General features: G+C 49.0%; 1 protein-coding gene and 1 pseudogene across 6 annotated transcripts in view; one reads left to right on the forward strand and one right to left on the reverse strand.

Moving 5' to 3' along the window:
* Positions 1–21,934, reverse strand: part of MED15 (mediator complex subunit 15) — a 91,026-nt gene extending 69,092 nt beyond the window's left edge. For 3 of the 6 annotated variants that reach the window (XM_063662809.1, XM_063662807.1, XM_054469133.2), the window contains exon 1: positions 15,136–15,300. In XM_063662809.1, coding sequence (XP_063518879.1) covers positions 15,136–15,203 — 68 coding nt within the window. In that variant the 5' untranslated portion in view covers positions 15,204–15,300. Of the gene's footprint in view, positions 1–15,135; positions 15,361–21,832 lie in introns of those variants that run through there. The other 3 variants (XM_063662806.1, XM_054469134.2, XM_054469131.2) reach the window with 3 other exon arrangements.
* LOC129022871 (mitochondrial carrier homolog 2-like) lies at positions 21,015–22,043 on the forward strand (annotated as a pseudogene).
* Positions 22,044–24,988: the final 2,945 nt, after the last annotated feature.

Genomic DNA, 24,988 nt, shown 5'->3' on the forward strand with positions numbered 1-24,988 from the left:
CTCATGTGAACCTGGGCTGTGAGCATGCAGGTCCCACCCAGACTCCATCCAGGGACAGAACACAACCTAAGCCATGGGAAACCTATAACTCAAAACTGAACTCACAGTCTCAGCCTAGTTTCACTTTAAAAATACATGTGTATATATATTTACATATTTAAAATGCATACATATCAAGCTATAAGCACACACAGGACTGGTGGAAATATATCAATATGTCAGTAACAGCCAGCTCTGGAGAGAGTATGGAAAACACTTTCCTGTTTTTCAGTCTTCTACAATGTTATCCGGAATGGAATGAAGTACTACACCCACAAGTCCTGAAGGTACTGACCAAAACAGGAGGGAGAGACGGGACCGGGGCTGCTGTGACTGGAGGCTGATGGGGCTCTACTGTGCCCCATCCTCTCATCCCACAGTCTTCCTTCACATCTGCTCTGCCCACCACAGCCCTGCTCTGCTCTGCCCCTTCTGCCATCGCCACCTAGGCAGACGGGTTTCATCTAGCCTCCAGGACGACCCACCCACTTGCTCCTGCAGCAGGCTGCTCTTCCCAGGTTTGCTTCCCCCATCTCCCACTGACTGCTGGAAATTTCACCCGCACCCACTCCCCACATCATCACCTTACACCCAGCCCTCAGATCAGTAGAGAGGCTGCGGCAGGAGAACTGGTGGAGTGCATACCAGTGGCTCCCTCCTCCCTTCCTCCTGCAAGCTCATATGCGCATGCACACGGAACACGAGCATTCACACATGGAATCACCAAATCCTACCACTTATTTCCTTATGAGCTCCCTCCCTCCTAGATCAGCCTTTCCATTCCTTTTTTTCTTTTTTAATCATCCTTTCCATTCCTACTGTCACTGCACCCAGTAAATTTCAGTGTGCATTCAAAATCAACAAGAGTGCCTGTTATAGACAGGTTCCTTGACAATACCAGGTGTTGGCAAGGATGTCTAGCAAGTGGAACTCCCTCACATTTTGCTGGTGGGAACATAAACTGGTACCACTTGGGAACAGTGTTCAGCAGAACATGCTAAGAGACAAATCCCCTGACCCAGTCCTCTATTTAACTTCTAGGTGCACAGCCCAGAGAATTAAGTGCATATATTTACCAGAAGACATGACCAAAGCCATTCCTGGGGTTGCCTTCATGTAGCCAACACCTGGAACTAACACCAAAGTTCATTAGGCACAAAATAAAAGAGTTATCTGGAACAGAGTCCTCCATGGAATAACATGTCATAAACAAGAACAGGCTGGGCACGGTGGCTCACGCCTATAATCCCAGTATTTTGGTAGGCCAAGGCGGGTGGATCACATGAGGTCAGGAGTTCAACATCAGCCTGCTCAACACGGCGAAACCCCATCTCTACTAAAAACACAAAAATTAGCCAGGCATGGTGGTGCACACCTGTAGTCCCAGCTACTCTGGAGGCCGAGGTGGGAGAATCACGTGAACCCCGGAGGCGGAGGCTGCAGTGAGGTGAGACTGAGCCACCGCACTCCAGCCTAGGCAACAGAGAAAGACTCTGTCTCAGAAATAAATAAATAAATAAATAAATAAGGCCGGGAGTGGTGGCTCATGCCTGTAATCCCAGAATTTTGGGAGGCTGAGGCAGGGGGATCACGGGGTCAGGAGATGGAGACCATCCTGGCTAACATGGTGAAACCCCATCTCTACTAAAAAAAATACAAAAAAAAAAAAAAAATTAGCCGGGTGTGGCAGGGGGCACCTGTAGTCTGAGCTACTCAGGAGGCTGAGGCAGGAGAATGGTGTGAACCCAGGAGGCGGAGCTTGCAGTGAGCCAAGATGGCGCCACTGCACTCCAGCCTGGGCGACAGAGCAGAGACTCTGTCTCAAAAAAAAAAAAACACAGGCTGGGCGTGGTGGCTCACGCCTGTAATCCCAGCATTTCAGGAGGCCGAGGTGGGTGGATCCCCTGAGGTCAGGAGTTCAAGACCAGCCTGGCCAACATGGTGAAACCCAGTCTCTACTAAAAATATAAAAATTAGCTAGGCATGGTGGTACATGTCTGTAATCCCAGCTAATCGGGAGGCTGAGGCAGGAGAATTGCTGGAACCTAGGAGGCAGAGGTTGCAGGGAGCCAAGACTGTGCTACTGCACTCCAGCCTGGGTAACAGAGTGAGACTCCGTCTCAAAAAAAAAAAAAAAAAAAAAAAAAATAGAACAACTGCTGCCTGTGAGGATAAATGAGGATAAATTTCACACATGATGCACACGATTGCACAGTGGCCTGTAATCCCAGCACTCTGGGAGGCTGAAGCAGGTGGACTGCTTGAGCCCAGGAGTTCGAGACCAGCCTGGGAAACATGGCAAAACCCCATCTCTACAAAAAACACAAAAATTAGCAGGGCGTAGTGGTGAGCACCTGTAGTACCAGCTACTTGGGAGGCTGAGGTGGGAAGATTGCTTGAGCCCAGGAGGTCGAGACTGCAGTGAGCTGAGATTGCACCACTGCACTCTACCCTGGGCAACAGGGCGAGACCCTGTCTCAAAAAAAAGATGGCAGAGAGTGTGATTGCACAGAGATTCCAAATGTCTCGCTGGCCATGGAAGTCAGAAGAGTGGTGCACAGTTTGCCCTGGCTGGGTGCAGATCTGGGGAGTATCAACAGTTCTCTGGTGGCACACTCAAGATTGGAGGCATGCGTGTCGTTCACTGTGATAGGGATTATACTTCAATTTAAACACCCCATGAAATAAGCAAGAGCTCTGAGCCTGTGCCTCAGGACCCTGCCCTGTTCTTTGGTTGGCCTGAATGCCTACTACAGAGCACTTGGTAGGGACTTCTCCCTCACACGAATCAAAGCAGACTGACAGCACTTGCAGAACGTATGGTGACCCACCAGGGATTCTGAGGATGAACCCTGAGTTCTACTTCACAACAGGGGCTCCATCTCACATATGGCAGACAGATCACTTCCTCAAAGGTCATGTCTGATGAAGAGGACTGAAAGGAAGCTTGGAAAGAGCAAAGAGCAGAAGAGAAGGGCAGCGGGGACGTGGGATGAGTCACTTCTTAACCTACAAGCACTGCTTTCACCCAGCCCCCAGAGCCCACCAACATAAGAAGAAGCAAGGGGTACGTGGGCTGGGAAGAACAGAAGTTCCAGGGGTGGGGGCCTTGCTGGTCCCCTGCCTTTGGCCCAGATGTCCCTCATTCCCCTTCAGCCCTCCAGCTCACACTTCACTCTTGTGTGAGCCCCTATCTCTCCCCCAGATTCATAGGCACAGAGCTCAGAGAAGCTGCTGGGGCCAAGGATTAAAAGTGAACAAATCCTGCCAAAGAGAAGGGCTAGTTAAAAAAAAAATAAAATTAAAAAGACAGAAACAAAAGGAAACCGAGCCCAGAAGGAGGAGGCCCCCAGGGAGTATGGGAAGATGGTATAAGTGAGAATGAGCTGGTGAATCCCAGGGAAGAGGATGCCTGAATGCTTTTACTGTGCTTGCAACTCTCTGTATCTTTGAAATATTCTCAAAATAAAAACCTCAGGCCAGGTGCAATGGCTCACGCCTGTAATCCCAGCACTGTGGGAGGATGCGGCAGGCAGATCACCTGAGGTCAGAAGTTTGAGACCAGCTTGGCCAATATGGTGAAGCCCCATCTCTAATAAAAATACAAAAATTAGCCAGGTGTGGTGGCGCAGGCCTGTAATCCCAGCTACTCAGGAGGCTGAGGCACAAGAATCACTTGAACTCGGAAGGCGGAGGTTGCAGTGAGCCGAGGTCAGGCCACTGCACTCCAGCCCGGGCAACAGAGCGAGACTGTCTCAAGAAAAAAAAAAAACACCCTCAAAATAAGGAGACGTGGGGCTTGGAAAGAAGGTAAAGCGTCTTCTCCAAGGACTCACTGCCCTAAATAACGGAGTTATTGCACCTCAAGCTGCTTAACCCAATCACGGGGCCTCTATTAACAGCCCTGCACCTAGGCTAGAAAGAGAGTCATTACTAAAGTTGAGGTGAACATCTCCCTTATGGGGTGATGGTTTAGAGGTAATTATGCCTTGGCTGCTATTTTATTCCCCTCTGTTCTCTAGCCTGTACTCCCCTTTGTCTTTAAATAAATGTCTCAGGGCCAGGCACAGTGGCTCACACCTGTAATCCCAGCACTTTGGGAGGCGGAGGCAGCAGATCGCTTGAGCCCAGGAGTTGGAGACAAGCCTGGACAACATGGCAAAACCCTGACTCTACAAAAAAATACACAAATTAGCCGGGCATGGAGGCACACACCTGTGGTCCCAGCTACTTGGGAGGCTGATGTGGGAGGATCACTTGAGCCCAGGAGGTGGAGGTTACAGTGAGCCACAATCACGCCACTGCACTTCAGCCTGAGTGACAGAGTGAGATCCTGCCAAATAAATAAATAAATAAATGTCTCAAAAAGAAAATCAACCATCACAAGCTGTGAGGGAAAAAAGTTCAAAATGAGAAGTTCAGAACAGTTTAGGTAGCACTGATGGACAAAACCACGGCAGGCTTTAATTAAAGCCAGCACTGCTTTCCACAACCCTACATATAATTATTAAGTACTTCATCTAGGCCAAGATATTGTGCTAACTATAAGAGACATAAAGTTATGAGTCCAGGTCCCACACTCAAGGAATTTCCAATGCTGTTGGCAAGGCAAAAAAATAGTTAATCTGTTCAGTTCATGTCAGGACGCACTCAATGAGGGCTCTGGAGCCACCATAGGCTGAGCTAACCATCAGGGGTCATCTGGAGGGTTTGAAGCCAAGGTCAAAGCTTCACCAGGGAAGAGGGTCACAGAGACAGAGGAAGACCCAGCCACTACAGCATCCAGAGAGGGCATGGTGTGGCACAAAGCTCTCGTGCCAACATGAAGAAAGGTAACTTGGAAGGACAGTATCAAACTGAAAGGGAAAGGGCCTCGAGCTCCCTTGCAGGGATGGAAAGGATGGAATCGTCCTGGGAAGGCTGGTCTGGCATTGAGGGCCCAGGTGAGAGAGGTCACCAGGCACGCCAGCCTGGGCGACAGAGCGAAACTCCAACTCAAAGAAAAAATTAAAATCATTCATACCAGTTAAAGACATCTGTTTAATAAAACTCAGCCTGTACCACGCATCCTGCTTGGTAACAAGCGCTTGTCGATGTTGACGCATTATGGCAGTCCCTCACGTCAATGTCAACAGCAGCACAGAGCCCATCACCTGCAGCTACAACTCTAACCAAGCTCCCACTGTTGGTCTGTTTCACAAATCCCACTCCTGAGACAATGATGTGGCAATGAGCATCCTCATCACCATCAGGCTTTGAATACTTTCCTGATTGTGCCCTTGGAGGAAATGGACATTTTAAGGTACTGGGATAAACAGTATTGCCAAAAGGCCTTCCAGAAAAAAATGGATCTAATTTAAGTGCCCCCAGCTGAGCTGACTGGTTGCCTGCATCTTCCTGTGGTGTTTCTGCCATCTCTACCTGAGGTGAATGTCCCCTCAGGACAGCCCCCATCACCACAGCAGCTGAAATGGGCCTACAGCAGTACTCAGGAAACTGGCACTGGACAGATCTAGGAATCCCCCTGCTACAGCACTCCTGCGAGGCAGGAAATGATTGATTCAAGTTCCTGCCCGACGAGTTCAGACTAGGAGGAGATAAGCCTTCAAACAAACCAAGTGCAACCTGGAAACTCCTCACCAAGCCTGTGAAAAGAGCACGGGGGTGGGGGCAGTGAAAAGAGTAGGGTGGTGGGGGCAGCAGAAGGCCCAATCTCCTTGGAGAAGGGCTGCTCCGCTCAGCCACGGAAAGGAAGGATCTTTTAGGTAGGCAAACAAACTGGACACAGGGCAGGGAGTAAGAACTGAGATTGTCTGAGGATCCACTGCCAGCTTGGTATGATGGAGCACAGGTCAAGGAACTGGCAGGCAGGTGCAGACACTGCATGAAGGATCAAGACTAAGAACATAATCCACAGACAGTAGGCAGCCACTAAAACAGTCTGGGCATCAAAATAACTGGGGAGGGCCAGGCGTAGTGGCTCATGCCTGTAATCCAACACTTTGGGAGGCAAAGGCAGGAGGATCACTTGAGGCCAGGAGTTCAAGACCAACCTAGGCAACAAACCAAGACTTGGTCTCTACCAAAAAAAAAATAAGAAAATTAGCCAGCATGGTGGTGCCTACCCTTAGTCCCAGCTACTTGGGAAGCTAAGGCAGGAAGATCACTTAAGCCCAGGAGTTGGAGGCTGCAGTGAGCTATGATCGTACCGCTGCACTCCAGCCTGGGCAACATAGCAAGACCCTTTCTCAAAAAATAGTAATAATTGTGTGGAGGTCAAGTACATGAGACAGGAGTTGATAATCACTGAAGCAGAGTGGTGGGTATACGGACATAGGGGTCTTTATTCTATTTGGTTTTATGATTTAAATTTTTCACTTTGAATTTTTAAAAATTCATTAAAATTCCTTAAAATGTTTGCCCTCCAGATATTTAACAGAAATTACTGTCCCAAGGAATGCTTTAAAAGGAGCTAGTACCCCACAGCCCTGCCATGATAGTGGCAGGGAGATAATCACGTGGTCATGGTCCTTCCTACCTCGGGATGCCCAGCATGGGTCCTTGACTGGCCACAGCCACAGCATCACAAACAGCAGTAACAGCTGGAAGACCTCTGGTCAGGGTGGATGTCGGGGCCTGCAACTGTGGTAGGCATGTGGGGTCACTAACAAAAGGGAACTGGTAGGGCTGGGGGTTAACGTCTGGGGGGGTACTGGTTGGCAGAGGCCAAAGATCAAAAGGGGCTTGCTGGCTGGCTCTTCCTCTGCTGTTAGGGTCCAAAAAACAAAAACAAAAAAAGGGGTTTGTCTGTCTTGTCCTGCTGTGGTTCAGCAACCATTCACTTATTTACTTATTTATTATTATTATTATTATTATTATTATTTATTGAGACGGAGTTTCGCTCTTGTTGCCCAGGCTGGAGTGCAATGGCGTGATCTCAGCTCACCGCAACCTCCGCCTCCCAGGTTCAAGCAATTCTCCTGCCTCAGCGCCTCCTGAGTAGCTGGGATTACAGGCATGCATCACCATGCCCAGCTAATTTTGTATTTTTAGTAGAGACGGGGTTTCTCCATGTTGAGGCTGGTCTGGAACTCCTGACCTCAGGTGATCTGCCCGCCTCAGCCTTCCAAAGTGCTGGGATTACAGGCGTGAGCCACCGTGCCCAACCTACTTATTTATTTTTAATTTTTTTTTTTTTTGAGACAGAGTCTTGCTCTGTCACCCAGGCTGGAGTGAAGTGGCGTGATCTTGATTCACTGCAACCTCCGCCTCTCAGGTTCAAGCGATTCTCCTGCCTCAGCCTCCCAAGTAGCTGGGACTACAGGTGTGCACCACTATGCCCGGCTAATTTTTGTATTTTTAGTAGAGACCGGGGTTTTATTATGTTGGCCAGGTTGGTCTATATATATATTTTTTTTTCTTGAGACTGAGTCTCACTCTGTCGCCAGGCTGGAGTGCAATGGCGCGACCTTGGCTCATTGCAACCTCTGCCTCCCGGGTTTAAGCGATTCTCCTGCCTCAGCCTCCCCACTGGGACTACAGGTGCCCGCCACCACGCCCAGCTAATTTTTGTATTTTTAGTGGAGACAGGGTTTCACCATGTTGCCCAGGCTGGTCTCAAACTCCTGACCTCAAGCAATCCACCCACCTTAGCCTCCCAAAGTGCTAGGATTACGGGCGTGAGCCACTGTGCCCCGCCTTCATAAACTTTATTATGAGATTTTTTGGCGATTTATTTTTTCAGCTCATCAGCTATCATTAGTGTTAGTGTATCTTATGTGTGGCCCAAAACAATTCCTCTTTCTACGTGGCCCAGGGAAGCCAAAAGACTGGACACCCTGATTTACAACATGTAGAGTAACTCTAAGCAGCAGTGGCCTCTCCTCTAGGCCTCATTTTCCTCATCTTATAAATGGGAGTAACATGTACATCTACTGACAAAGCAAGCATGAAGAGGGGATGAGTCAATATCTGTCAACTCCTGAAACAGGGCTTGGCATAGCATGCCTGCTGCATGTCAGCTGCTGTTGAGAAAGCCCTGAACTCCTGAGCAGATGACTGAGGGCTCAAGTCTCCTCAGGTCACTGTCACGACTGGCCTAGAGGCTCAACAACCACTTCCCATTTGCCCATCAGGAGCAGCCCTATGGGGTACTGGGGCTATGAATGTGAAGAGAGGGACAGACAGGGCCCCTAGCCTCAAGGAATGGACATTCTAGCAATAGGTTATACACAGACACCTGTAAGCCAGTGCAGCCACTTAGGTGACAACCAGGCTATGAAGCTGGAAAACAAGGGCTGGAACTGCACCAGAAAGGCACAGAGCTGTAAGTGGGAAAAGCCACAGAAAAAGCTCAGCCAAGGCTGACTCACTGGCTTCTGCCTATGGCAAGGACTATGACCCACAGGCAGAATCTGGGCTTGCAAGTTTAAGGGCACTCCCTATCCTTCTGAAGACCTCTCCAGACCCTTGGAAGTTGCTGTTCAGTTGTATGTTTTGTTCCTTGTGTTGTCTTACTTGGAGCTCACGTCTCTCTGTAGGCTTCACTAGAAGAGGTGACTGACCTGGCAGTTCCAGCTCCATTCCATGCTCCCCCTGAGCCCCTTCTGGCACTTCATCAGACACTGGACTGTCCTTCCCTAGCTGTGTCACCTCTTGTCTGTATTGTTTTGCCCAATGGACATCTATTTATTTCATCTTTATATGTGCAATCTGCTGTACAGAGGGGTAGGAGGGATAAAAGTCTCAAGAATAAGATGACAGAAAAATCAAAAAGAATTGAAAGAAAATAGCTGATAAGGTCCTTTTGTTCATTCACAGCTTAAATATTTTCTACAAACCTGTATGACAGGTGCAGCACTAGTCATTGCAGATGCACGCTTGTTCTCTGAGAGCCTATAGCCCACAGACAGGCTCAACATTAACCCAGCAATCCCAGGAGGAAGGTCCAAGCCCCAGAAAGGCCAGTTAAATTGGTTTTAAGGGTGGCTTATCCTGCAGTTTCTGCAGGGAGAGTAGATGTTCAATAAAGAGTCAACAAAGGCAAGCACGGTGGCTCACACCTGTAATCCCAGACCTTTGGGAGGCCGAGGCAGGTGGATCGCTTGAGCCCAGGAGATCAAGACCAGCCCGGGAGACATGGTGAAACTCTGTCTCTTACACAAAATACAAAAATTAGCTGGGCCTGGTGGCATGCGTCTGTAGTACCAGCTACTTGGGAATGCTGAGGTGGGAGGATCACTTAAGCCCAGGAGGCAGAGGTTGCAGTGGGCCAAGATCATGCCATTGCACCCCAACCTGGGGGAGAGAGCAAGATTCTGTCTCAAAAAAAAAAAAAAGCCAACATGAACCTACCAACAATTTCCCAACTATCCTCCCCACAGGCTCCAATAAGGGTCATTAATTTCTCTAACCAGGCTTGGGGTATCGGGGTATCACCTTCATTCTCTAAGACTATAGAATCTCCTACTCCTGTAAGGACACAGGAGGTGGTGGCAGGGAGCTCACCACTGAGTCCCAAGATCTCTGCAAAGGCTTGTACAAAGGTCTCTTCATTTTTCCCTTCTACCAACCATACCTGTAAAACAGATTGGCTTCCTACCATTTCATTGATGAGGGATACGATTAAGAAAGGCTCGGCCAGGTGCAGTGGCTCACGCCTGTAATCCCAACACTTTGGGAGGCCGAGGCAGGTGGGTCATGAGGTTGGGAGTTCAAGACCAGCCTGACCAAGATGGTGAAACCCTGTCTCTACTAAAAATACAAAAATTAGCCAGGCATGGTGGTGGGTGCCTGTAATCCCAGCTACTCAGGAGGCTGAGGCAAAGAACTGCTTGAACCCGGGAGGCGGAGGTTGCAGTGAGCCGAGATCACACCACTGCACTCCAGCCTGGGCCACAGGGCAAGACTCCGTCTCAAAAAATAAATAAATAAATAAAAAATAAAAAATAAATAAATAAATAAAGGCTAACAAGTGTAACAAGTGGAGAAAGCAGGGGCTCCAGAGCTTCACAATGTACACTGGTTCAGGTAAAGAATACCACTGCATTGGAGAAGCACTTGAGTCCAGGAGTTTGAGGCTGCAGTGAGCTATGATCATACCACCTGCACTCCAGCCCAAGTGACAAAGCAAGACCCTGTCTCTTAAACTAAAAAAATAAAGAATGCCACTGTAATACAAGAGGTGACCCGCCGGGCGCAGTGGCTCACGCCTGTAATCTCAGCACTTTGGGAAGCTGAGGCGGGCAGATCACGAGGTCAGGAGTTTGAGACCAGCCTGACCAACATGGTGAAACCCCGTCTCTACTAAAAATACAAAAATTAGCTGGGCCTGGTGGCGCATGCCTGTAACCCCAGCTACTCGGGAGGCTGAGGCAGGAGAATTGCTTGAACCCAGAAGGCAGAGGTTGCAAGAACCGAGATCGCACCATTGCACTCCAGCCTGGGCAACAGAGTGAGACTCCGTCTCAAAAAAAAAAAAAAAAAATTAGCTGGGCGTGGTGGCGGGCGCCTGTAGTCCCAGCTACTCGGGAGGCTGAGGCAGGAGAAGGGCGTCAACCCGGGAGGCGGAGCTTGCAGTGAGCTGAGATTGTGACACTGCACTCCAGCCTGGGCAACAGAGCGAGACTCCGTCTCAAAAAAAAAAAAAAAAAAAAGAGGTGACTCACACAGCCCCCAAGAAAATACTATTCCACTTCTCAACAAGTGTTTTGTATACCAGGTACCAAGCTTCATAGGTATGAGGTCCTATGGGAAACTAAAAAGGGCTGAGATAAAACATATCAGAGGCGGTGACCAACTTTAGATCAAGCAGGGAAGGATCCTCTGAGTATCTGATACTGAGCAGACACCTAAAAGAAGGAGCTAGTCATGAATACAGTGGTGGGGAGGAGTCTATTCATTTTTGAATACCTTAAACACTTGATAATAAATTGGTTAAAAAGAAAGAGCTCAGGGGCCAGGCACAGTGGCTCACATCTGTAATCCCAGTGCTTTGGAAGGCTGGTAGGGAGGATCATCTGAACCCAGGAGTTCAAGACCAGTCTGGGCAACATGGTGAAACCTCATCTCTACAAAAAATATAAAAATCAGTCAGGCGTGGTGGTGTGTGCCTGCAGTCTCAGCTACTCAGAAGGCTACAGTGGGAGGATCGTTTGAGCCTGGGAGGTCAAGGCTGCAGTAAGCTATCATCGTACCACTGCACTCTAACCTGGGCCACAGAGCAAGATCTTGTCTCAAAAAAAAGAAAAAAAAAGCTTAGAATGTTCAAGAAGCTGAAAGACCAGAGAGGTCAGAACAGTGTGGGGGTAGGAGAAGAGGTGACTACACCAGGTCAGGGTGAGGGGCTGGGAGGGTGGGACATCTAGAGTTTTATTCTAATGCTAAGAGAAGTCACTGATTGTTCTGCAGCAGCGCAGTGGCTACACTTTAGGCCTCCCCTCACTTGTGCTGTTGGGGGAAGAAGGATGGGACTGAGAAGAGAGCAGGAGACCACAGCCCAGAATGGGCCCAGATGAGGTGGAGGTAGTGGAGGGCTAAGAGGCTGAACTGGAGAGTCCCTGCAATGGCTGTCTAGTCATAGCCAGCCTCAACTCAAAATCCGTTCTTCTCAGTGGGAGCCAGGAGACTAGACTAATATACCAGCTCATGCTCTGGGGCATTGTTCCCTAGGCTTTTGGTAGAGACAGATAAGTAACCATCAGATGTTTTCTCCTCTGTCAAAACTTAGAATGCTTTTTTTTTTTTTTTTTTTTTTTTTGAGACAGGGTCTTGCTCTGTGGCCCAGGTTGGAATGCAGTGGTGTGAACATAGCTCACTGCAGCCTCGACCTCCCAGGCTCAAGTGATCCCCCCGCCTCAGCCTCCAGAGTAGCTGGGACTACGGGTGCACGCCACCACACCCAGCTGATTGTTGTATTTTTTTATGTTACCTAGGCTTGTCTCAAACTCCTGGACTCAAGCAGTCCCAGATCTCAGCCTCCCAGGGTGCTGGGATTACAGGCGTGAGCCACGGTGCCACAAGCAAGACACTTTCTCTATCCCTTCATCAAGTATAAATTACTTGGGTACAAAGCATTTCCCCAAATGGCCAAATTTAAACAACAGTGTAAAAACATGGGAGGAAGTTAAGAGTTAAAGGTATGTCCAGAATTCTAATGCAAATCTTTTTTTAAAGCAAATCTTTCAACCCTATGAACACAATAAATCAAGGCACCAAGAATCACAACTTTCAACGTGAACCCTAGAGAGAAAGTGAACCCTAGAGAGAAAACAGACAAATTTGAGAACCGAGAACACCCACATCACCTAAGGAAGGCAACCTTTGAAACTGCTCCTACCGGCTGTGGTAGGAGAATGCCCATCTCGTGCCTTATCCCTAGAACTTGTGAATATGCTACATTACATGGCAAAAGGAATTCTGCAGATGTAATTAAAATTACAAACTTTAAAATAAAGAGATTATCCTGGCTTCTCTGAGTGCACTAAATCTAATCTGAGCCCTGAAAAGCAGGATATTTTCTCTAGCTGAAATCAGAGAGATGTGGCAGAAGAACTGGCCCTCGCTGGAGGGAGACACATAAAAAGCATGAGAAGGAATTCAGGCAGCTTCTGGGAACAAAGACTGACTCCTGGCTAATAGCCAGTAAGGAAAGAGGGCACCTCAGTCCTACAAGCTCAAGGAACTGAATATGGCCAACAGCATAAATGGGCTTGCAAGCAAGTTCCACCCCACGGCATTCAGTAAGAAATGCACCCTGCCAACATCTTGATTTCAGCCTTGATAGGCCTTGACAGCAGGAGACCTAGTGGAACCTACCTGGACCTCTGACCTACAGAAACTACCGGATGATAAATGTGTGTTTTTTGTTTGTTTTTGAGACGGAGTCTCGCTCTGTCACCAAGCGGGATAGCAGTGGCGCGATCTTGGCTCACTGCAACCTCCGCCTCCCGGGTTCAAGCAATTCTCCTGCCTCAGACTCCTGAGTAGCTGGGACTACAGGTGTGCACCATCACACCCAGCTAATTTTTGTATTTTTAGTAGAGATAGGGTTTCACCGTGTTGGCCAGGATAGGTCTCTGTCTCTTGACCTCGTGATCCACCTGCCTCAGTCTCCCGAAGTGCTGAGATTACAGGTGTGAGCCACCACGCCTGGCCAAAGGTGTCTTGTTTTAAGATGCTAAACTTGTGGTAATTTGTTAGAGCAGCAACAGAAAAATACACAAACAGCAATCTCGAAAAAAATAAAGAACTCAATTCTCCCGGAAGCAAAATAAAGCTGAGTTATGAAGTATCCAGTCACTCTCAACACCCATAAACTCTTCAATCACCCTCCTAGCCCTCTAACACTTCCCCTACCCCCGTTTTCTTTGATGACAACTCACCCTTCCAGTTCTTAATTCTGGGCTTTCCCAAAGAAGAACCCTTGCCCTGGGGACTTTTCTTGCAGGAACCCTGAAGTGGGCTATCTCTCAAGATTTCACCTACAGACAACTATAGTATATCAGTAAAACACTGTTCACTGATTGTGCAATATCCCCAGAAATATCCCAAGGCTATTCTTCCCAAAGCCCATAGCTACTAACTCTACAGTCCCTACTCTTTCCACTGTACTGAAAGGTTTCCCAGCATTCAGCCTGGCTTCCTTCCTTCCACAGTGCTTCACCCCACACCCCACCCCCTCCATCCAGTTAGTCATCAAGAATTGTCTACATTCCCCCTCCTCTGGAATCTGTCTTCCTCTTTCAGTTTCTACCACTGTCTAATGCAGGCCTTTATAATCTCCCGCCCGACTAGGTCATGCCACAATCATTTTACGGAGCAATGTGGCAGGCAGTGAGCTAGCAGTGAGAATACAAGGATGAAAAAGGACAGGCTCCCCAGTCCCTCCAAATGTTCAAACTCTCTTAATAGCTTAACTGGTCTCTCTTCTCTGTCCTGCATCCATCTCCAGGGACTCTAGGGATATTCCCAACACTGGCATTTCACTACTCCAAAGAATGCCACATGCCAAACACAGGCTCAATTCCTTAGCACAACACCCTCACTAAAGTGCTAGTACCTGCTCACCCTCATTCCATCATCTCCTGGGCTCTCTCACTCCTCGAGCCCCAGAACTCTCAGCCTACAAGGTCCTCCCTCCACGCAGTAAATGCTCATGTTTCCTAACTCCTCAGCTTGGAATGGTGGCTATTTACACTCCTACTTGTCTTTCTAGGACTCAGTTTATTCGTCACCTACTCACTAGACTGCCCCTGGTCTGCTCAAGTTAACCGCCGCTTCGCAAGAAACCCCTGCAGTATACACATTATAGACTGACAAGACTGCACTGTGATGGTTCCTTTACCGACAATGCCATCCCTCAGGAAACGGGCTGTGTCTCAGGCAAATCTGTGGCGAGCACAACACGCCAATAAGCTCAGTTAAAAACTGCTAATAGAAACAAACAGTCGGTGGTAAGAGGCTAGAATTCCTCCGAGCGGGGCCACTGACCCCAGCTCTCCACTGACCCCAGCTCTTCACTCTCTCATCCAGAAACGACGATCGCTTCCTGACAGCGGCTTCCTGCCATCCTTCGGCAAAGTCCACATTCCTTCGGGGGGTCACCCTTAGATCCTCCGTCCCACCGCCCACATCCCAAACAGCTACCTTCCCAATCTCATCTTACATCCACCCTCCTCCCATCACTTTCTTTCACCGTTGATGCGCTTTTCTGGAAGAGAAACCATGAAGCACCCAGCCCTGCTAAACCCACTACAGCCGGCTGCCTCTCTCCCTTTCCCTATTCAGTGTGGTTCAAAAAGCGGGGGAAAGTCTGCACCCAAAGCACACAAATGACGAATGAGAAAGCTCAAGACGATGATTCATAAGCCAGGGCTCGTTGGTTTGCAGAGCTCGGCCCCAGGAAAGCAAACGAGCAGTCCATGTCGGGAACGGAGGAGACAAACAGGGGGGGCCCGAGCCCTGGGACCCACGCAAGTCCCCGGCGCCTTCTGTCTCCCGGCGCCCTAGGTTTCTCACGGGTCTGGCCCTGGCCTCGCCCGCCACGCGAAGGAGGAACGCCCCGCAATCCAGCCCCCTGCCCCGACCACTACTCACATTTGACTGACCAGCTTCTGCCGGAAGGCGGTGCTCCGCCAGTCTGTCTCTTGCCCCGAAACGTCCATGCCTGTTCCCCAGCTCCCGCCGCCCGTATCCCGCTCGGCCGCCACCGCCGCCGCCTCAGTCACAGAGCCAGGCCCAAACCCGGAAGCCGTCCGCAGTGCCTTGGCCGAGCCGGAAGTGAAGGGGGGCTTTGTGGGAAATGGAGTCTCGCGCACAGGCCTGTGGGAAATGAAGTTCCCCGCCGGGGACGAAGCGGTCTCAGCTCCGCCCGGCTGGGAGACACACGCCCCTCTTCCAGTGCAGCTGTCGGACACAGCAGGTGCTCCCGCAGCAGGCCCGCGCCTGACCGCCTGCATTTTCTGCGACTCTTCAGCGTGCTGGCCTTATCTAGTCCCTGAGATCCAGACCCCTCCGGGATGCCGGGCCAAGCTGCCAGCTATCTATACTAATGCTAGGGAGAGAGTGTTTATTTATCAAATATGTGTGGGTACCTACTGTGTGCCAGTGCAACGTGATCTGGGATCTGCTTTCATGCAAATGCCTGCTAGCGCCGCATCCGAAGAACGACCAGATGGATTCTCATCACGGCTTCACTCTTCGATTTTTTGAATCTCACATCTCACCAATGGCTGTATTTGGGGGTTGGGGATGTGAGGCTCCTAAACCACGTTTATTAATTTTTAGACATGGGCTTTCCCCTTTGACCAGCAGCCATGTCCCCTTCATGGAGAACTCAGCCTAGCTAGTTGCTGGAGGCCAGATGTCAAACGACTTTGATAGGTGAAGGTGAGCGAGCTGAAGGTGGGATGAGGGGTTATGGGAGCCTGAGAATACTTTTAGGAATGTAAAAGTTCTGCCTCCTTGGAACTATGGGGCCTTTATCTGTTACCCTGGGGAGGGAGGTGACGTGAGGAAAATCTGGAGCCCAAGGGGTCCCTAAGCACCAGGTGGACACCAACCAACATGGGCCTCAGAGACTGTGGACTGGCACCTGCTGAAGCCTAAGTGCCAGGCCCCTGCTAGGCACTGTACACCCCTTACACCCCTTGTTACTGTGCCCCGGACAGGAGGTTGAGGGTGGTAGAGAGTGGGTGGGAGAGGAGTGAGCATTCTCCCCAAAGAGGCCTCTCTTGCCAACAGGGTTTCTGGTCTTGTGTTGATGTGAGAGCTGTTCATGTTTTCAAACGTTTTCTGCTCTAATGCTCCCAAATTGTTATTTTTTTGGGGGGAGGGGATAGAATTTAGCCCTTGTTGGCCAGGCTGGAGTGCAATGGCGCCATCTCGGCTCACTGCAACCTCTGCCTCCCAGGTTCAAGCAATTCTCCCACCTTAGCTTCCCCAGTAGCTGGGATTACAAGCATACCCCACCATGCCTGGCTAATTTTTGTATTTTTAGTAGAGACAGGGTTTCACCACGTTGGCCAGGCTGGTCTCGAACTGCTGACCTCAGGTGATCCACCTACCTCGGCCTCCCAAAGTGCTGGGATTACAGGCATGAGCCACCATGCCCGGTGGCAAAACTAATTTATTATTATTTTTTTTTTTGAGATGGAGTCTCGCCCTGTTGCCCAGACTGGAGTGCTGTGGTGCCATCTCGGCTCACTGCAACCTCTGCCTCCCGGGTTCAAGTGATTCTCGTGCCTCAGTCTCCCCAGTAGCTGGGACTACAGGTGTGCGCCATCACGCCCGACTCATTTTTGTATTTTATTTTATTTTATTTTTTTAGTAAAGATGGGGATTCACCATGTTGCCCAGGCTGGTCTTGAACTCCTGACAGGTGATCCGCCTGCCTCGGCCTCCCAAAGTGCTGGGATTTCAGGTGTGAGCCACCGTGCCCAGCCCCAGGTTTAAGTTTTGAAAGTCCTGTGTTCTGGCTGGGTATGGTGGCTCACGCCTGTAATCCCAGCACTTTGGGAGGCTGAGGCAGGTGGATCACCTGAGGTCTGGAGTTCGAGACCAGCTTGGCCAACACAGTGAAACCCCGTCTCTACTAAAAATACAAAAGTAGCTGGGCATGGTGGTGTGTGCCTGTAATCCCAGCTACTCAGGAGGCTGAGGCACGAGAATCACTTGAACCCAGGAGGTGGAGGTTGCAGTGAGCTGAGATTATGCCATTGCACTGCAGCCTGGGCAACAGGAGCGAAACTGTCTCAAAAAAACAAACAAACTAACTAACAAGTTAATAGGATACTTAGGACAACCCTTCCCCTTCTGCACTGTGGTTGATGGAGCTACAGACACATAATTCACAGACACAGAGAGAGACCTGGAACTTTGCCAGGAGTTTATCATCACAATAAAATCGAGTGACTATTCCCTTTGGTATTTTCCCCAGGGCTCTTTTTCTACTTGTCCCTGCATTGGGTTGGTGGTGCCCAGGGCAGTGATCCCCAGTGAGAGTCTGGATGGGTGATCTCGGAAGGTGGACCAAGGAAAGTAAGAGGCCGCGGGAAGGTTGATCCTGAAGTGGACTTGCCCTCTCTTGACACTGTAGACCCTCCTGGGATCCCCAGTCTGGATGTTGGTGGTTTAGATGTCTGAGAATAAGTGACGGAGGAAGCCGAGGGTATGCAGACGCCAGACCTGCATCCTACACTATGTTCTGGGGATCCTCATCTTGGGGGAGATGCTCATTGCTCATGTGGCCATGCCTCTAGCCTGCGGGTTCCTGCAGGCTACCATGCCAAGGCTGGTTCCACTCAATGGCCACATATTTCCTGGACACCATTCTGGGCTCTGCAGGAGGTAGGAGCTGGAAGCTTCCCAGGCAGGTCAAGCTTCCCCCTAGAGAGCTTAGCACAAGCCCTGTGAGCCTGTGGCTGTCTCCCTACAGCCTCACCTCCAATCTTCCTCCTTGCTTTGGCACTCAGTCCCTGGGAGGTGGTGACCTGCCCCGCCTTCCATCCTAGCACCAGTCAGATGTAACTCCTCTGTGTGTTTGGCCTGGAGCCTGCAATCACTTATGTATGTGGAGGTAGGGAGGGAGTGGTTATTGTTTCTTTTTTTTTTAGATGGAGTCTCGGTCTGTTGCCCAGGCTGGAGTGCAGTGGTGCAATCTCGGCTCATTGCAACCTCCACCTCCCAGGTTCAAGCAATTCTCCTGCCTCAGCCTCCCGAGTAGCTGGGACTACAGGCACGCGCCGCCATGCCTGGCTAATTTTTTGTATTTTAGTAGAGACAGGGTTTCACCGTGTTGCCCAGGCTGATCTCGAACTCCTGAGCTTAGGCAATCCACCAGCCTCGGCCTCCCAAAGTGCTGGGATTACAGGCATGAGCCACCGTGCCCGGCGGTTATTGTTTCTAAAAGCCATACATGGTAGAAACTTTAGAAAGGCCCAAACATTATGAATCCCATCATCCAGAGGCAGGATTGTCAATATTTTGGTAAATTTTTTTGTCCTCTCTGTTTGTTTAAAAACTGTAATCGGGGCCAGGCGCAGTGGCGCACACCTGTAATCCCAGCACTTTGGGAGGCCGAGATGGGTGGATCACCTGAGGTCAGGAGTTCGAGAGCACTCTGGGCAACATGGTGAAACCCCCGTTCTACTAAAAATACAAAAATTAGCTGGGCGTGGTAGCTAATGTCTGTAATCCCAGCTACTTGGGAGGCTGAAGCAGGAGGATCGCTTGAATCCAGGAGGCGGAGGTTGCAGCGAGCCGAGATGGCACCACTGCACTCAAGCATGGGCAACAGAGTGAGACTCCATCTCAAAAAAAAAACCAAAAAACAAAAAAAAAATGTAATGGATCATGCCGTAGATGCCATTTGGATCCTGTGTTGTAAACCTAATGTTAGTGCCTAAGCATTTTCATAAGTATTAATTTATTATTAACTAAAATTTTCATTAAAATTTAATTATAATTTTGATTATAGAATTACATCATGGGTAAATCTATATACAACCAAATGTAACAGTTTTGTTTTTTTTTTTTTTTTGAGACGGAGTCTCGCTCTGTCACCCAGGCTGGAGTGCAGTGGCGCGATCTCGGCTCACTGCAAGCTCTGCCTCCCGGGTTCACGCCATTCTCCTGCCTCAGCCTCCCGAGTAGCTGGGACTACAGGCGCCTGCCACCACGCCCGGCTAATTTTTTGTATTTTTAGTAGAGACGGGGTTTTACCGTGTTAGCCAGGATGGTGTCGATCTCCTGACCTCGTGATCCACCCGCCTCGGCCTCCCAAAGTGCTGGGATTACAGGCGTGAGCCACCGTGCCCCGCCAATGTAACAGATTTAAAAGGCAATTTTGGCCGGGCGTGGTGGCTCACGCCTGTAATCCCAGCACTTTGGGATGCCGAGGCGGGTAGATCACGAGGTCAGGAGATCGAGACCATCCTGGCTAACACGGTAAAACCCTGTCTCTATTAAAAATACAAAAAATTAGCCAGGCGTGGTGGCAGGCGCCTGTAGTCCCAGCTACTCGGGAGGCTGAGGCAGGAGAATGGCGTGAACCCGGGAGGCAGAGCTTGCAGTGAGCCGAGATCGCGCCACTGCACTCCAGCCTGGGCGACAGAGCGAGACTCCGTCTCGAAAAAAAAAAAAAAAAAAGCAATTTTAAGGCCGAGCGGGCCTGGTGGCTCACTCCTGTAATCCTAGCACTTTGGGAGGCTAAGGTGGGCAGATCACCTGAGGTCAGGAGTTTGAGACCAGCCTGGGAAAATGGTGAAACCCCATCTCTACCAAAAATACAAAAATTAGCTGGGCGTGGGGGCGCACACCTGTAGAGGCAAGAGAATTGCTTGAACCCGGGAGGTAGAGGTTGCAGTGAGCCGAGATTGCACCAGGGCCTGGTGTCACTCCAGCCTGGGTGACAGAGCGAGACTCCATCTCAAAAAAAAAAAAAAAACCAGATAATTGGCCAGGCGCGGTGGCTTATGCCTGTAATCCCAGCACTTTGGGAGGCCAAGGCGGGCAGATCACGAGGTCAGGAGATTGAAACCATCCTGGCTAACATGGTGAAACCCTGTATCTACTAAAAATACAAAAAAAAATTAGCCGGGTGTGGTGGCAGGCGCCTGTAGTTCCAGTTACTCGGGAGGCTGAGGCAAGAGAATGGCGTGAACCCGGGAGGCAGAGCTTGCAGTGAGCCGAGATCGTGCCACTGCACTCCAGCCTGGGCAGCAGAGCAAGACTCCGTCTCAAGAAAAAAAGAAAAAACCAGACAATTTTAATACCAGTATCGTATGCCATCTCTATGAATCTCTCACGTCTTGCTCACTCCAACATTCTTGGACATGTGTCATCTTCGTGCACAGTTTTAAAAATTGTCCTGAATCCAGCCTTTAGAAAAGTATCCTGGGGCTGGATGCAATGGCTCATGCCTGTAATCCTGGCGCTTTGGGAGGCTGAGGCAGGCAGATCACTTGAGGTCAGGAGTTTGAGACCAGCCTGGCCAACATTGCCAAACCCCATCTCTACTAAAAATACAAAAAGTAGCTGGGTGTTGTGGCATATGCTTGTAATCCCAGCTACTCAGGAGGTTGAGGCGGGAGGAGGATCCCTTGAACCCGGGTGGGGGAGGCTGCAGTGAGCAGAGATGGAGCCACTGCACTCCAAGCCTGGGTGACAGTGTGGGACTCCGTTTCCAAAAAAAAAAAAAAGAAAAGAAATGCATCCTGGGTCTGTCCATCCACTGGTGCTGATATGGTTTGACTGTGTCTGCACTGAAATCTCAACTTGAATTTTATCTCCCAGAATTCCCAAGTGTTGTGGGAGGGACCCAAGGGGAGGTAATTGAATCAAGCGGCAGGTCTTTCCCAAAAGTAAGTCTCCCAAGATCTGATAGGTTTATCAGGGGTTTCCGCTTTTGCTTCTTCCTCATTTCCTCTGGCCCTCACCCTGTTAAGAAGTGCTTTTCACCTCCCGCCATGATTCTGAGGCCTCCCCAGCCATGTGGGACTGTAAGTCCAATTTAACCTCTTTTACTTCCCAGTCTTGGGTATGTCTTTATCAGCAGCATGAAAGCAGAATAATACAGGTGCTGTCACGGCAGATGTTGCTTGCCAGTCAGATGCTCCTGGACTCCGGTCTCACCATCCTGTCCTAGCGACTCATGCACATGAAAGTGCTCATCCAGGTGGGATATGAGCCTCTTTCCCCAACAGGACAAAATATTTTGGGGTGGCAAGTATGTCAGCTTTCTGGTTTCTTTTGTTATGCTCTGAACATTGCCAGCATTGACAGGAGGCGTGGGCTGTTCACAGGCTTAACTCCATGACTGCATTCAGGGGTCCTTGGAACTGTGGTCCATGGTAAAATTTTACAGCATTACCAGGAGTGTGACAAGGGTGAGGAGTTAGGACCTGGATATGAACAGACAGAAATCTCGTCTTCCTTTGACCAAATTATCAAGGAAACAACTCAAGAGATGATTGCTTGTTCTGCTGCTGCCCTCATCACGTTCTTTCCATGTGCTCACTTTGTGATCTATGGCACAATTCACTGGGAGAGAATCCAAGTTCTGTGGACTTTGTGACACCATACTAACCATTTATCAGGAAGAGGGTATCCTAGGATTTTTCCTAGGTCTTGTTCCTCACCTCCTAGGTGACATTATTTCTTTGTGGCTGTGTGACTCACTAGCCTACCACCTTGTTGATACCCATGCAATGGACAGTGGGGTTTCTATCATGAATGAAACAAAGAGTTATTCTCAAACTGTCACAGGATTTTTTTTGCCAGTATGTTGACCTACCCTTTGTGCTTGTCTCCAATCTTATGGCTGTCAACAACTGTGGTCTTGCTGGTGGATGCCCTCCTTACTCCCCAATATATGCTTCTTGGATAGATTGCTGAGGCATGCTACAAAGAGAGGAAATATGAGCCTAGGAAATAGCTTGGTTTTCCAGAGACAAGCCCTTTGGGAAGAGAAGACTTATTGCTGTGACCTGAGAATGTTAATTTGAAGATGTGGGTCAGGGACTGTGACATTTCTATAGTTTCAGATGCACAGGATTATGGGAATGTTGAGTTGTATATAATTTGGCATGCTTTCTAAATAATCATTTACTCTTGGGGAAAAACAGAAATGCATCCTGGGTTTCAGGGACAAACACATTAAGGCTCTTTATATAATTTCACACGTTACAGATATTACAGGATAATTTTCAAAAATAGGAGGCTGAGGTGGGAGGATTGCCTGACTTCAGGAGTTGGAGGCTGCAGTGAGTTATGATTTCACCACTGCACTCCAACCTGGGTGACAATGAGACCCTGTCTGAGGAAAAAAAAAATAAAAAATAGGTAAAACCATAACTCGTATACTGATATTAACTCATGTTAAAAAACAAGGTTTCACCTGGGCCACAAAGCAAGACCTTATCTCTACAAAAAAATAAAATCAGCCAGATGTGGCACACATCTGTAGTCCCAGCTACTCGGGAGGCTGAGGTGGGAGGATCACTTGAGCCCAGGAAGTTGAGGCTGCAAAGAGCTGAGATCACCCCTGCACTCCAGCCTCAGTGACAAAGCAAGGCCCTGTCTCAAAAAACAAAAACAAAAACAAAAATTCCTCCCTCTTATTTATTTTTTTTTAGAGATGCAGTCTCGCTCTCCCACCCAGGCTGGAGTGCAGTGGCGCAATCTCGGCTCACTGCAAGCTCTGCCTCCCAGGTTCACACCATTTTCCTGCCTCAGCCTCCCAAGTAACTGGGATTACAGGTGCCTGCCACCACGCCTGGCTAATTTTTGGTATTTTTATTGGAGACGGTGTTTCACCTTGTTAGCCAGGATGGTCTCAATTTCCTGACCTCGTGATCCACCCGCCTTGGCATCCTAAAGTGCTGGGATTATAGGCATGAGCCACCATGCCCGGCCCTCTTGTTTTTTTAACTTCCATGCATCAAGCAATTCATGTTTGTTTGTTTGTTTGTTTTGAGATGGAGTCTCACTGTCACCCAAGCTGGAGTGCAGTGGTGCCATCTTGGCTCACTGCAACCTCCACTTCCCGGGTTCAAGCAATTCTTCTGCCTCAGCCTCCCAAGTAACTGGGATTACAGGCGCACGCCACCATACTTGGCTAATTTTTTGTATTTTTAGTAGAGATGGGGTTTCACCATGTTGGCTAGGCTGGTCTCGAGCTCCTGACCTCAAATGATCCACCTGCCTCAGTCTCCCAAAGTGCTGGATTACAGGCATGGGCCACCGCACCAAGCCATGCAATTCATTTTTTTTTTTGAGACGAAATCTCACTCTGTTGCCTGGGCTGGAGTGCAGCAGTGCGATCTTGGATCATTGCAACCTCCGCCTCCCAGGTTGAAGGAATTCTCCTGCCTCAGACTCCCAAGTAGCTGGTATTACAGGCTTGTACCACCACGCCCAATTTTTTTTTTTTTTTTGAGATGGAGTCTCGCATTGTCTCCCAGGCTGGAGTGCAGTGGCACGATCTGGGCTCACTGCAACCTCCACTTCCCAGGTTCAAGTGATTCTCCTGCCCCAGCCTCCCAAGTAGCTGGGATTACAGGTGCCCGCCACCACACCCGGCCTTACTTTTGTATTTTTAGTAGAGACCAGGTTTCACCATATTGGCCAGGCTGGTCTTAAACTCCTGACCTCAGGTGATCTGCCCGCCTCGGCCTCCCAAACTGCTGGGACTACAGGGGTGAGCCCAGCTGCAATTCATTTTTATTGCACATTTTGCTCTTAGGTTGGATTGATAGTTTTATTATCTTTACCATTCAGTAGCGATAACATAAAACTTGTTTGACTAGTCCGTCAATTTTGTTTTTTGAAACGGAGTCTTGCTCTGTAGCCCAGGCTGGAGTACAGTGGCGTGATCTCAGCTCACTGCAAGCTCCGCCTCCTGGGTTCACGCCATTCTCCTGCCTCAGCCTCCCAAATAGCTGGGGACTACAGGCCCATGCTGCCACGCCTGGCTAATTTTTTGTATTTTTAGTAGAGATGGGGTTTCACCGTGTTACCCAGGATGGTCTTGATCTCCTGACCTCGTGATTCGCCCGCCTTGGCCTCCCAAAGTGCTGGGACTACAGGCCTGAGCCACTGCACCCAGCCTAGTTAATCAATTTTCAAACTAGCTTTATTTGCTAAAGAATATTCCAGATCATGTAAACTAAAAAGCATTTGGATTAGTTTCTATTTTTCTTAAATTTCTGGTAGTATTTAGCTTGTATGAATGCTCATTTACCTCCCTCTAAGACCAATAATCCTTTTAAGACACCACAGACAAAAGAGACATCTTCAAAGGAGGGTACAATTTGAATAGAACTCCTTTAAGGGATTTAAAAAATTTAGGCTGGGTTCGGTGACTCATGCCTGTAATCCCAGGACTTTGGGAGGCCGAGGTGGGTGGATCACTAGGTCAAGAGATCGAGGCCATCCTGGCCAACATGGTGAAACCTCGTCTCTACTAAAAATACAAAACTTAGCTGGGCATGGTGGTTTGCACCTGTAGTCCCAGCTACTTAGGAGGCTGAGGCAGGAGAATTGTTTGAACCTGGGAGGCGGAGGTTGCAGTGAGCTGAGATCATGCCACTGCACTCCAGCCTGGTGACAGAGTGAGACTCCATCTCAAAAAAAAAAAAAAAATTCAGTTAGTAATACTGAATATGGAGATAGAAAAAATATTATATATAATATTCAAACATATATACATAGATATACACAAATATAAACACATAAACGTAAAAACACAAAGATCTTATAGCTTTCATTCCAAAATGGTAGTCCTGAGTCAGTAAAACACAGTAATACAAACTCACTGATTTCTCTCTCTCTCTCTATATATATATATATGTATACATACATATATATACATATGTATATATTTTTTGAGATGGAGTCTTCTTGCTCTGTCGCCAGGCTGGTGCAGTGGTGCAATCTCGGCTCACTGCAA

The sequence above is a fragment of the Pongo pygmaeus genome, chromosome 23 (assembly GCF_028885625.2).
Source record: "Pongo pygmaeus isolate AG05252 chromosome 23, NHGRI_mPonPyg2-v2.0_pri, whole genome shotgun sequence".
NCBI lineage: Eukaryota > Metazoa > Chordata > Mammalia > Primates > Hominidae > Pongo > Pongo pygmaeus.